Source organism: Melopsittacus undulatus, chromosome 5 (genome assembly GCF_012275295.1).
Source record: "Melopsittacus undulatus isolate bMelUnd1 chromosome 5, bMelUnd1.mat.Z, whole genome shotgun sequence".
NCBI classification, from domain to species: Eukaryota; Metazoa; Chordata; class Aves; order Psittaciformes; family Psittaculidae; genus Melopsittacus; species Melopsittacus undulatus.
This window is the reverse complement of record NC_047531.1, coordinates 36,733,780-36,746,578: the sequence shown is the minus strand read 5'-3', so window position 1 is coordinate 36,746,578 and position 12,799 is coordinate 36,733,780. Positions and strand designations below refer to the sequence as shown.

At 58.2% G+C, this 12,799-nt stretch overlaps 1 protein-coding gene across 1 annotated transcript in view; it reads right to left on the bottom strand.

The window, feature by feature from the left end:
* The window catches only part of SND1 (staphylococcal nuclease and tudor domain containing 1), a 99,238-nt gene that overhangs the window by 37,572 nt on the left and 48,867 nt on the right, over positions 1-12,799 (bottom strand). The window contains 1 exon segment of the mRNA XM_034062762.1: positions 5,358-5,458. Within this exon segment, the coding sequence (XP_033918653.1) occupies positions 5,358-5,458 (101 nt within the window).

Below are 12,799 nucleotides of genomic sequence, written 5' to 3'. Positions count from 1 at the left end.
CCCCAACCCCCAGCACTTCAATCCCCTCTGCTCCCAGCGGATAAGGAGCTATTCCTGGCTCTAGACTCCACAAGCATCCAACACGCATGAAATCAGTTTTCATCATTTCCACTGGTCAGAAGGCAGCAGCCGTTTAAATCCCAGGATACTGGGATCAGGGAAGGATCATTCAAAACCTGATGTTCAACCCCCTGCTGCAGCCACAGCACCAGCTGAGCCAGATGGGAAAGAAACAAATCCCAGTTTTGGAGCAGATTAGCTGAGCCTCAGAGCACAGAGAGCCAAGGGAATGGCAGGGGAAGCAGCAGGATCTGCCCCTTCATCCATCCCTCATCCTCCTCTCACCAAGAGCGATGCTAGTGGTGCCTTATTTGGGAAGCTTAGCTAAATTATGGAAGGACAAGCACAAACACAGGCCGGGGGAGATGGGATGGAGCAGCCTGAGGACTTGGTGGTTCCCATTCCTGGCACCTGGTTCAAGGCCAGGTTGGACACAGGGGCTTGGAGCAACCTGCTCTAGTGGAAGGTGTCCCTGCCCATGGCAGGGGTTGGAACTGGAGGAGCTTTAAGGTCCCTTCCAACCCAAACCATTCCATGTTGCTATGAAATCCCCCCCAGGTCTGATCGCATTGCATTGAATCTGGATGGATCAGGGACAGCAGCGCCTGGTTGCACATTTAAGGCTGTGAGTGGCTTAACTCCAAGTCCCAGTGCTCCCAGCCGCCCTGCCGGATCCCAGCCGGATCCCTGCCGGCTCCCTGCCAGTGCCAGGACACGCTCCGAGCTTTGCCAAGCCTCAGCCAGGCACCGTCAGCAGCCCAGCTCCAAGGCCCAGGCTGGTGGCAGCCACCTCCTCCCCGTAGGAGGGAGCAGCTTGTGAAGCACCAGCGAGATTTGGTCTTTTTCCAGAGGCTCCGGCTGCAAATTCCTCCCCGGCTCCTGGGCACGGGCCCAGCTTTGCCCTGGCACCGCATCCCACGCAGGTACCGTGCCGCGCATGGATCCGCTGCAAGCAGCAAAGTGCTGGCAGGCGCTTCCCGGCTCCAGCCCCCTGGGATCCCGGCTGCTCCGGGGATGAAGCCAATCTGGGATTGCAGCTTTCCACTCCGGGAAGCCAGGCTGCGTTTCCACATGGAAGGGGAAGCGTGCATCCGATGGCTTTTGGCTGCCAGAGCATCCCTGGGAACAGCAGCATCCCCCAGGACCAGTGGTCCTCCAGCTTTTGGCAATGGCATTCACCTCCCTGTCACCCGTGATCTGGCTGGGTCCTGGCTCCATCACTCACTGGGTGCTTCCCAGAGCTTGGCACCAGTGCATGGGAGCATGTGGCAGAAGGTCGGGATCATAACCCAGATTTTGGGATGAGGAGAGACACGAGGAGTAAAAGCAGCCCCATGCTCATCATCCTGCACACTGGAATAGGAGCCCATCCTGCACCCTGCAGTGGAATTGCATCATCCTGCAACGGGAGCCTATCCTGCACCCTGCAACAGGATCCCACCATCCTGCAGACTGGAATGGGATCCCATCATGCTGTTCCTGTCTGCCCCTTCCAGCACTCAGACTGCTCCCATAGCTGCAAATCCTGGGATGACCCCAATTCTTTCCCATTTTAGACTTTTTAAGGCTCAGAATTCCCAGCCCTGCCCACGGGGGCTGATCCTGGCATTCAGTGGGATGCTGGGCACCCAGGGAAGCGTGACGGGAGCACAGTGATGGGTGCACTGCACCCAAATCACACCCCTACTGATGCCAGGAGGAGGATGAGGAAGAGGAGAGCTGGGATAACAGCTTCAGGAAGAGATTCCCTGATGGAGAATTAATCATCCTGCTCCTCTCCCCACAGCCCCTGCACAGGCGCAACTGCAGCCCTTCCCCCTGGATCCAACTAAGAGCACTTTGGGAGAGGAGCTGGAGCTGCGGCACACAGGGAAGCTGCATCCCCCACTTAAGCCCAGATTAAAGTCTGGGAATATGGAAACGTGGATGAAAAGCTCTTTGCTGCAGGAAAAAAATCCTATTAGGCCATGAAATGCAGGATTTTCGCACTTAAAAGACAAGCAAGTAGAAAATGGGTGCTTGCAGCTCAACCCCCCCCCCCCCCCCCCCGCCTCCCCCAACTCATTTCCCACTTTTCCACCCCAAAATTCCCCAAAGGAAGCTTTTAAGCAGTGTTTCCCCCCCCCCCCCCCCCCAGCTGCTCCTGGCAGGGATCAGCAGTGCCAGACCCAGCCCTACACCAGGACCATGTGCCATGGCCAGAGGGGGCAGCACCAAAATGTGCTGTGGGTGCCTGATCAGCCCCAAAATGCATCACCCTGCAGTGGGTGCATGGCATGCACCCTGCAATGGGAAACCATCATCCTGCACCCTGGAATGTGTGTTTATTCTGTTCCCTGCAGTGGGATCCCACTATCCCCTATGGGATGCTGTGGGATGCTGTAGGGTACTGTTTGATGCTGTGGGATGATACGGGATGCTGAGGGATGCTGCAGGATGCTATGGAATGCTGTAGGATGCTCTGGGATGCTCTGGGATACAGCAGGATGCTGTGTGATGTAATGGGATGCTGTGGGATGCTATGGGATGCAGCGGGATACTGTAGGATACTGTTTGATGCTGTGGAATGCTATGGACTGCTGTGGGATGTTATAGGATACTGAGGGATGCTGAGGGATGCTGCAGGATGCTATGGAGTGCTGTAGGGTGCTCTGGGATGCTATGGGATGCTGTGGGATGTAATGGGATGCTGTGTGATGCTCTGGGATGCAGCAGGATGCTGCAGGATGCTGCGGGATGCTGTGGGATGCCACAGGCTTCCCAATGAGCAAAGGCTGGTGTGAACCTGGAGCTCTCACGTGCTTCCACTCCCACCAGTCACAGCCCCATCATCCCAGGGTCCCTCTGGCACCACTTTGTGGGTGCTTCTGCATTAATCATGCCCAGGGTGCTCCCACCAGCACCCATGGTGGGATGAACCATCCCAGAGCAGCTCCGGAGCTGCCCACGGGGCCCTGGATGTCCTGGAAGCTGCTTTCTCCTCCAGCCCCATCCCCTTCCCTGTTTTCCATGTCAGCACAGCTTTGTTGTGACAGCTTGAGCACAACCCTCTGACCTTACCTGTGCTCAGCAGGAAAACACGAGGCGGGAGCAGCAGCGCTGGGAAACGCTGACAAAGCACCGGCACAAGGGAGTGGGATGGGGAGGGCTGCGGCACGCGGGCATCGGGCAGAGCTGGGCAGGCACTGGCATTCCCGAGCCAGGGACCAAGCAGGAAACATCAGGGAGAGGGAAAGGAGAAGCACCATGGACCCAGCGAGGGCAGCTGGCTCGGAGGCACTGAGTCAGGCACTGCAGCCAGGGAGCTGGCAGGGATACAGACAGGGATATGGGCAAGGATACAGGCAGGAATACAGGCAGGGATTCGAGCAGGGATACAGGCAGGCATACAGCAGGGATGCAATCAGGGATCAGGTAGAGATATAGGCATGGATATGGGTAGGAATACAGGCAGGGAAAGCTGGCAGGGTTCCAGGCAGGGATGTAGGCAGGGACACAGGCAGGGATACAGGCAAGGATCCAGGCAGGGATGCAGGCAGGGATCAGGCAGGGAAGGCTGGCTTTGTGCTCTAGCTCCTCATGCTCACAGTGCTTTAAGCTGGAAGCAGGGGCTGCCCCTGCAAACGCTCCTGTGCCGGGGGCCACCTCCATGGGTGGACATTATCCCCCTGCCCTGCCTGGTGCCACCACTGCTGCTGGCCCCATTACCTGCAGAGCAGGCAGGAGCCGCAGGACCAACATCTGCCTGCGCTGCACCAGCACAGAGGAACCAGGGCCTGAAGGCTCCAAAGCCAGGCTGGGATTAGCGTCCTGCCCATCCCAGCAGCTGCCAGCGTGCTCAGCATTCCAAGCAGGCTCAGCCCAGCCCAGATGCCAGGAGGACAAGCCAGGCTTTCTTCCCAGCTCGGCACAGACCCTGCTCTGTTACACCAAAGGACCCCGTGGGCGGATGGGAGCAAGGGGGCTGCCCCATAGGGATGCTCCCGTGACCTCCATCGCCTGATGAGGACAATGACTTCACCTGCAAGTTCACCTCAGGGCTCCTCCTGAAACGGGTGCATTTTGGGAGCTATTTGGAAGCAATTTGCAGCTAGAGATGCTACGAGCAGGCGGCAGCACTTGGAATGATGCTCTGGAGATGGGGAATCCAGCCTCTCTGCTGCGCTGGGCATGGTGCAAGCGATGCCAGGAGCTGGCATGGGGGGAGGCTGGTGGGTTTAGCACTGCACAGGCCCCTCCTTGAGCATCATCGATGATCCAAGACCTCATCTTCCTCCAAACAGCCCCACAAACACAGTGGCAGGAACGTCCCTTCCCAAAATCCAGTGAAACACCCTCGGCTGGAGAATCAGCTCCGTAGGGATAAAGCAGCACTGAATAAACTGGGTGGGTTTAAAGATGGAGCAGGCAGCTGGGCTGCTCCACTGGGCTCCATCGCACCATGTATCCATCCAGAAAAGCCCTTTAGGCTCCCACTGCCATGGATTCATCCTGGGAGCAGCATTCCATCATGACCTGGCTGGATCTGCATCCGCACTCATAGCAGGGGGGTTGAAATTAGATGATCTTAGGGTCCTTTCCAACCCAAACCATTCCATGATTCTATGATCTCTGTTGCACTGGAATGGAAATTAAACCCATTAATGAGCTAAGCATCACCAAAGGTCATTCCAGGAGTGCCTTAATTAGGGAGCTTTCCAGCTTCCCAAGCTTCATAGAGCCACATCCCCCCTGTGCAGCGCGATGCTCCGCAGCATTCCCAGAGGCAGGATTCAGGGAAAGGAAAAGTGCAGTGAACGCTGCAGCACTTTGGGTCCTTTCCAAAATAGCTGCTCCACGGAGGGGAAAAGCCAGGAAAGGAAGAAAGAAACCAAACAGCCTCTGACAAATCATCCTGACGCAGCCCCTTGCTGCCACCCGATGTGCACTGCGCTGGCACGAGGTATCCATAGGGATGGGCTGGAGGAACCCAGCACCCCAGTGTTCCATGGGAGGAAAGCCACCAAAGCATGGTGAGGGGAATGCTCTGGCAGAGCCCACACCACTGCACCACATCATGGGGAGGTGATGTCCCATAGGAGAGGAGACATCCCAGGATATACAGAGGAGAGGATGGTTGCTCCAAAGCATCCCACTGGCCATACTGCTCCCAGCACCCCAAACTGCTGGAGCTGGCTCTCCATGGGATCCCACCATCCAGCCACCAGCACTGTGTACCTCTGTGGTGAGGATGAGCAACCCTCCATCCCTGGTATCCCCATGGAATGCTGTTCCTGGTTCCCCAGGGAAACACTTACATTCCTCCAATGGAGACGGTGGCACATGTGCGCTCAGAGAAGGCGGGCACGGTCTCAGTGGCACTGCTGGCAGGTCGGATGTAATCCACTGTCACATTCACCTGGGCAAGACACAACGGGAATGGGGTCAGAACATCCAGCCCAGGGGCTCCCAATCCTCCCGCATGACAGCATCCTCCCCCTGCCCTGGTAAAGGAGCCCTTTGCCAACCGGTTGCTGGCACTGGTGGGGCCACCAGCGAAGCAGCATCTGACACACCAGGACCAGATATGTTAAATCAGGAGTCTCACAGGGAGGACAAGCTGTAATTCCAGGTTCCTGGCACCAGCATTGTGCTGCCAGGGGGACCCTGGCTCAGGCTGGGAATGCTGGTGAGCTGCAGCCAGCTCTGGTGCATGGATAATCCCATTATGGCCTCTGGCAGGGGAGCTGCAGGTAGATGGAAGCACAGTTCCATAGCTGTCAGCTGGCATCAGCATCATCCAGTGGGATGCAGAAGCTGGGTTGGAAAATGCTTTGGCATTTTGGGACCAAAGTCCGGACTCCTGATGGAAAACTGCACCTCCTGCTGCAGGAGTGCTAGGGATAAGCTGGTGGACACAGAAATGCTCATGGGGAGATGGGGGACCAGCACCTCAGCATCACCCCCTAGCAGCTCCGGGCATCACATCCCAGAGCCCACTACAAGCGATCGGCATTTCCATCCTGCTCCAGGCCTTTGTGGTGCAGCTGGATCCCTGAATTTGATCAAGGAGCCATGTTCCCACATGGATCCCCCTGCAGCAAAAAGGCTTCTTCCAGGGCTGGAAGCATTGGAAGCACCAGGGCTGGAAATACTGGCAGCACTGGGAGCATGGGCAGCACCGGGGCTGGAAACATTGGGAGCACCACACCACTGGGTTGGAAGCATTGGGCAGGCAGCTTGGTACATGCAGAAGTGCTCCCATTCCCCTGTGCTTGCTCTAGAAGGGATAACACTTGCCTTGGAAGTGTTTTCAACAGTGGAAAATCAACACTAGAGAGGATGCAGAGCCCCAGCAAGGGCACTTCCCGCACCCCCAGCATCTTCTGCATCCCCAATCCCAGCTCAGGCATTTCCTGCATCAGCTCCATTTGGGCACATCCTGCATCTCCTGCACCCCCATAAATGACTCAGGCACCTCCTGCACCCCCAACCCTGTCTCGGACACCTCCTGCACCTCAAGTCTCACCTTGGGCACCTCCTGCACCCCATCCCCATCCTGGGCACCTCCGCAGCCGTACACCCCAGCTCCGGGAGCAGCACATCCCAACCCATCCCCTCCTCACCACTTTCAGCCATAACAGACCCAGACCCCAGCCCAGAGCCCCCAGGGGACACCATGAGCAGCAGCACCAGCTCTGGGGCTGCCCTTTGGGCTCCTACCCCCACCCCACAGACCCCCACTGTGTGCGTGCTGAGCCCAGCATCACCCACCTGCAGGCACCCAACAGTGCAGGGAAGGCACCCATGGCTCCCAGCACCCATGGGACCTGCAGCAGGCTCCTGCTCCCCCCCCCCCCCCGGAGCCAGCCGGCACGGGGTGGGGGGGGTGCCCATGGGCGGGTTGCCAAGGTCAGCTGCAGTCAGTGGGAATTAGATCACTGCTCCAGCACTGCTCCCTGGAGGAGCTCCAGCCGGGAGAAGAACGGCACCACAGAGAGCAGGCTGCTTTGTGCAGCCACCACAGCCACTGCCACCCGCCCGTCACCCATCACCGCAGTGTCTGTCCGTGTCCCTGTCCCCATGTGCCCTGTGCCTGTGGCTCTGGCATGAGGGTGTGATGGGAGGACACAGTCCTGGGAAGCACAGGGCCAGCACTGCCAAAAACCCAAGCTCATCCCAATGGCTGGAGGAAGAAGAGGAGGAGGAACAGCACCCAGGGTGCCAAGCATCATGTCCCTCCATGTGGCAACTGGGATGTGGTCAGTGTGGCGTGACTGGCACGTGGTCCCCAGCATCTTGGTCCCAGTGATGTGGTCCCCATTGTCATGGTCTAAACAACATGGTACCCAACATCGCAGTCCTAGTGATGTGGTCTCTAGCATGTGGTCCCCAGCATCATAGTCCCAGTGATGTGGTCCCTGGCCACATATCATCATGATCCCAATGATATGGTCCCTAGCACATGGTCTCCAGCATCATCGTCCCGAAGACGTGGTCCTCAGCATCATGGTCCCAAGGATGTGGTCCCTGGCATGAGGGTCTCAATGATGTGGCCAGCCTCGTGCTCACAGGCAGGACTTTAGGAACATCCTCCTGTCATCTGCATTGGGAAGGATGGGACCATCTCCCTTTCACAGCCCTGACCCACAGCACGAGCTCGCAGGGGAGGTAAAAATAGTCCCTGTGAGTGTGTGACGACGCAGGGCTGGGAGATCCGCGGGCGTTCCAGGCACTAAGTATAGCAGAGAAGTCTGGTCTGCCACCCACCCCTGCCATATGCACCCACCCTGCACCCACTCGGTGACACCGTCACACGCCGGTGCTCCCAGCACCAGCAGGGGCTGCAGGAGGGACCTGGGGCTGTCCCACAGCTTGAGGTTCCCTATTCCTGCTCTCGCCTCCTCAGGGATGCAAGCAGGGGCACCGGGGATGATGCTGATGAAGGGAACCTGTGGGCTCTGCTTGCACCCTCATCTCCTCCAGCGTGGCTGATGTAGGAGGAACCCAGGTTTAGGCACTTGATGGCAAGCCCTGGAGCTGCACTGCTGACCCCAGGCCAGCCATGCTGTGCTGTGCCATGCCAGGGTGGCAAAGCCACCCCCATAGGATGGGAAACCATCCCCAGCACCCCACTGGGTGCAGATGTGAGGTCCTGCAGATCAAGCAATGTTACATGGGAAGGGATGTACCCAGGACAAAGCATCCTGGTCATCCTAGCCTGGTGCTGGGACTGACCTTGGGGTGCTGCCCCGGGGATGATACCCTAAGGGGAAAGCTCTGCAGCCACAGTGCGGGACACCAGCAGGTTCCAGATGTGCCAGGCGCTGCGTTTGGGCTACAACTCCATACAATGCTTCAGAATTGGGGAAGAGTGGCTGGAAACTGCTCGTGGCAAAGCCTCTGGCATCCTTGCCTGTATCAGCACCAGTGCAGCAGCAGGGCCAGGGCAGTGACTGTGCCCCTGCACTGGGCACTGGTGAGGCCGCACCTCGAATCCTGTGTTCTGCTCTGGGCCCCTCACTGCAAGAGAGACATTGAGGTGCTGGAGCGGGGCCAGAGAAGGGCAACGGAGCTGGTGCAGGGCCTGGAGCAAGATGGGGAATGGCTGAGGGACCTGGGGGGTTCAGGCTGGAGAAGAGAAGGCTCAGGGGGAACCTGATGGCTCCCTACAACTGCCTGACAGGAGGATGGAGCCAGGAGGGGGCTGGGCTCTGCTCCCAAGGAACAAGGGATGGGACAAGAGGAAACGGCCTCAAGCTGCACCAGGGCAGGTTTAGATGGAGCTGAGGAACAATTCCTTCCCCACAGGGTGCTCAGGCTTTGGAACAGGCTGCCCAGGGCAGGGCTGCAGTCACCGTCCCTGCAAGTGTTCACACTCCGTGTACATGAGACCCTCAGTGCCATGGGTTAGTGGTGGCCTTGGCAGTGCTGGGAATGGTTGGACTGGAGGAGCTGAAAGGGCTTTTCCCACCTGGTTTATTCCATGATTCCATGATTCTGTGCACCATGCTCCAGCACACGGAGCAGAGCAGAGGGTGATGGCATCAGTTCAAGTGCAGTAAGATGCACGAGGGAGGATGGGGTTGGACAGCAGGTCCTGCATCCCTGGCTGCTCTGCACCTTGAGCTGCAGCTCATGGCAGGGTGAGGGGATGCAGGAGGTGCAACCAGGGCTACAGAACACAAGGGGAATGATCCAGCTTCTCTAGACTGGGAATATCCTTCCTGAGGATTGTATGTGCCAGCTCAGCCCTACCTCACCCTGTATCCCACTTGCAAAGGTTGAGTTGTTGGGAATAGAATGCAGGAGCCTGCTTGGTTTGCTTCCACCTTCACTGAGCCCTTCCCCCATATCCTCCCTCCTTGAAAGCATGGCAAGAGCCTGGGATGTGGTGCAGGGAATGCTCCAAGCCACCACGCTGTGAGGATGGAGCCTGCAGAGCCTCTACCACTGCCCAAAGCGGAGCCTGCAGCAGCAGCGGAGCTCACTGCTGCTTCGCATCAGATCCAGCAGCTCCCGGCCCTGCAGCCAAGCCCAGCCTGGCTGAGCCCAGCCCAGTGAGCAGCCCCGGGGTAGGACTGACCTGGCTGTGCTGGAGCCGCAGCCTGGCAATGGGAATGCCTGGCAGAGCCGTTTGGGGAAGATCAGGAGGACGGAAAGTGCTGCACAGACAGGAACTGATACCGAATTCCTGGTCATTGCACCCGGAACAACCACGTTTGCTCCCAGAGGAGCCATTCCAGCCACTGCAGCACCCGGAGCGGAGTGTGCCGGCACAGTTCTCCCCTCCCGCTCGCCTGCAGCTGCATGAAATGCTTATTCCAAGCAGAACACAGGCGGGAGAAGATCCCTCCCGGGTGCAGCACTGGGGAACAGCCAGCTCGAGGGAAGACTTGCAATGGGAATAACCTCTCCAGCCTCACAGGCTGCAGAGCCGGGAAGCTTGGGAGTGGTGCATGGCAAAGCACTCCTGGCACATGGAGTTCAGCAAGGACAGGGGCACGGACCTGCACATGGGTTGGGACCCCGGAGAGTGAGCAGCAGCTCAGGGAGGGGATCCTGCCCCTCTGCTGTGCTCTGGGGAGACCTTAGAGCAGCTCCAGTGCCTAAAGGGGGCCTACAGGAAACCTGGAGAGGGGCTTGGGACAAGGGCCTGTAGGGACAGGACAAGGGGAATGGCTTTAACCTGACAAATGGGGGAGATACAGATTGGATATTAGGCAGAAGCTCTTCCCTGTGAGGGTGCTGAGGCGCTGGCACAGGGTGCCCAGAGAAGCTGTGGCTGCCCCATCCCTGGCAGTGTTCAAGGCCAGGTTGGACACAGGGGCTTGGAGCAACCTGCTCTAGTGGAAGGTGTCCCTGCCTGTGGCAGAGGTTGGAGCTGGAGGAGCTTTTAGGTTCCTTCAACCGAAAGTATTCTATGATTCCATGAGCTCCCTCCCAGCTGCACTGCTCTGCAGAAAGTGGGATTGTCCATGCACTCCCGGCTGTGCTGTGCCCATTCCAGGCCATGCTGTGCTGTGCAGCTCTCCCTGACTCTGCAGCTGCCAGTGATACGCAGCAAGAAATTGCCCAACAGTGCAAAAATGAGCCCAAGTCTGTGCAAATCCACGGAACTCTGCAAACACCCCCCCCCCACTATGGAACCAGGGAGGATGCTCCAGGGGAAATGCTTCCCACAGGCCTGGTCTCCAGCCTTCCAGCACTGCGGGCACTGGGCAACCCCAACAGGAGCATCCTGAGAAGCATCCCGGTGCCTCTGAGTGATGCTGTCTGCCTGGACACATGGATACGTTGGGAAGATGCAGGGAAGCCCCCAGCTCACTCTCCCAGCTCTGCTGAGGGCCAGGTTTGTGCTCGTGGGCTCCTCTGGACGAGATGTTTGATCAGTTCAGCCTCAGCCTTCCCTTTGAGCCGCATCACCAACAAATCCCAGGCATTAGAACTAAGCTGCAGTTTTGCAGATAAATCAGTGCAGGTCAGGACGGAGTGTGAGGAAAAGCCACACTCCTCCTGCCGTCCCTTGGCACCAGCCAGGCTCAACCCACCCATCCCCAGTGATCAACGTCCCCATCAATCTGTGGACAGCTGTGCACAGCGTGGTTGCAACCCCTGACAACACAGGGACTGGCTATGGCACACACAAGGGACACCATGTAGCATCAGCCCTTGTGCCATGGGAGCACCGTGTCCCTCTGTGACAGTCTGGACACATGAGCCACTTGGATGCAGGAGCAGGATGCTCACCAATGTGGTCACTGCCATGTGGTCCACAGCATCATGGTCTCCAGCATCGTGGTCCCAACAATGTGGTTCCCAGCATCGCACTCCCAATGATGTGGTCCCCATCATCACCATCTGAATGATGTGGCACCCTGCTGCACTGCAGAACCCCACATTAATAGTGGAGCAGGATGTGAGGCCCCAGTGGGTGCTCTGACACCCTGGGGTGAGCATTCCCTTCACCCACCCTCTGCAAAGCATCTTTTAAGGATGATACCGAATCGCTTCCGCACACAAGGAATATTTATCCCTGAGTTATCTCGTGCTGTCTCCCTCCATCCAAGTGATTAATCCCCTCCAGCTAATGAGGGAAAGGGCCTCGAGCACCCATTTAGACCTGACTCAATTGCCTGCACGATGGGTGTCATTAATAAAAGCTGCTTAACGGCAGTGCCTGCCCGGCGTGGGATTGATGCACAGCATCCATGCGGAGCCCAGGGATTGATTCCACCACGGGAATCAAATCCACAGTGGGGCTCATTCTGAGCCAGCAGGCAAATTCCACTGCTCCAGGTCACTGGGAGGGTGCAATTCCCTTGTAGGGAGCACAGGGAGGGAGACTGGGCTGATGCCTCTCACTGCAGCCCTTCCCCTGCAGCCCGGTCCCTGTATCCCTGCTCCCTCACCAATGCCCACAGTCACCCCCAAAAGCAGCCATGGCAAAGCCCATCTTGCTGCTCCAGGCTCCCACTGCTCACCCACTGATGGGAATGGACACAGTACCATGAACCAGTGTGGGCTTCCCAGCTGCATATACTGGGAGAGCAACACAGAGCAGTAAGATTGATGCATTCCCAGTTAATTCCATCTGCCTGGAGCTAGTAGGGGTGGTGATGACCCCCAGAACTGGAGAAGGGACAGAAGCATGGGATCTCCTGGCATCCCATTGTGCCAAGATGGTGCTTTTGGAAGCGCCTGACCCTGACCACGGTCCCTGCTGCTGTGACAGCATTCCTGCCTGCACCGGGATGGCACAGTGCCCACGGCACAGCCGGAGCACACCGGGAAGCATCCGGATGAGGACAAGAGGGCAGCTGAGGACAAGGAAGCTCATTGCAGCCAAATGACTTTTGTCCTTGCTGCCAACGCGTCCCCCCCATGCTGGGATCAGAGCAGCTGGGGCTGGTCAAGGGGTGCCCAGGCTGCTGCAGGCAGGTCCTGCTGCCTGGGATGGGTGCTGCTGCCCCTGGGATGGGGTGGGATGGGGGGTGGGGGTGTGAGGTGGGATGGGGGGGGGACCATCCTGCTCCACAATTCCTAAAGTGCAGCTCCCTCTAGTGTCACACCAGCCCTGCGGAACTGCCACCGGGCACCCAGCAGGCAAGGTCACTGCTGTGCAGGGACAGTGTCCATGAGGGTCCCCCCAGCACAGAGACAGCACCCACAAGCAGAGTCCCCACCATGCACAAGCAGCACCCATGGAGAGGGTCCGCAGGGTGCAAGGACAGCACCCACGGATCACGAGGTAATATCG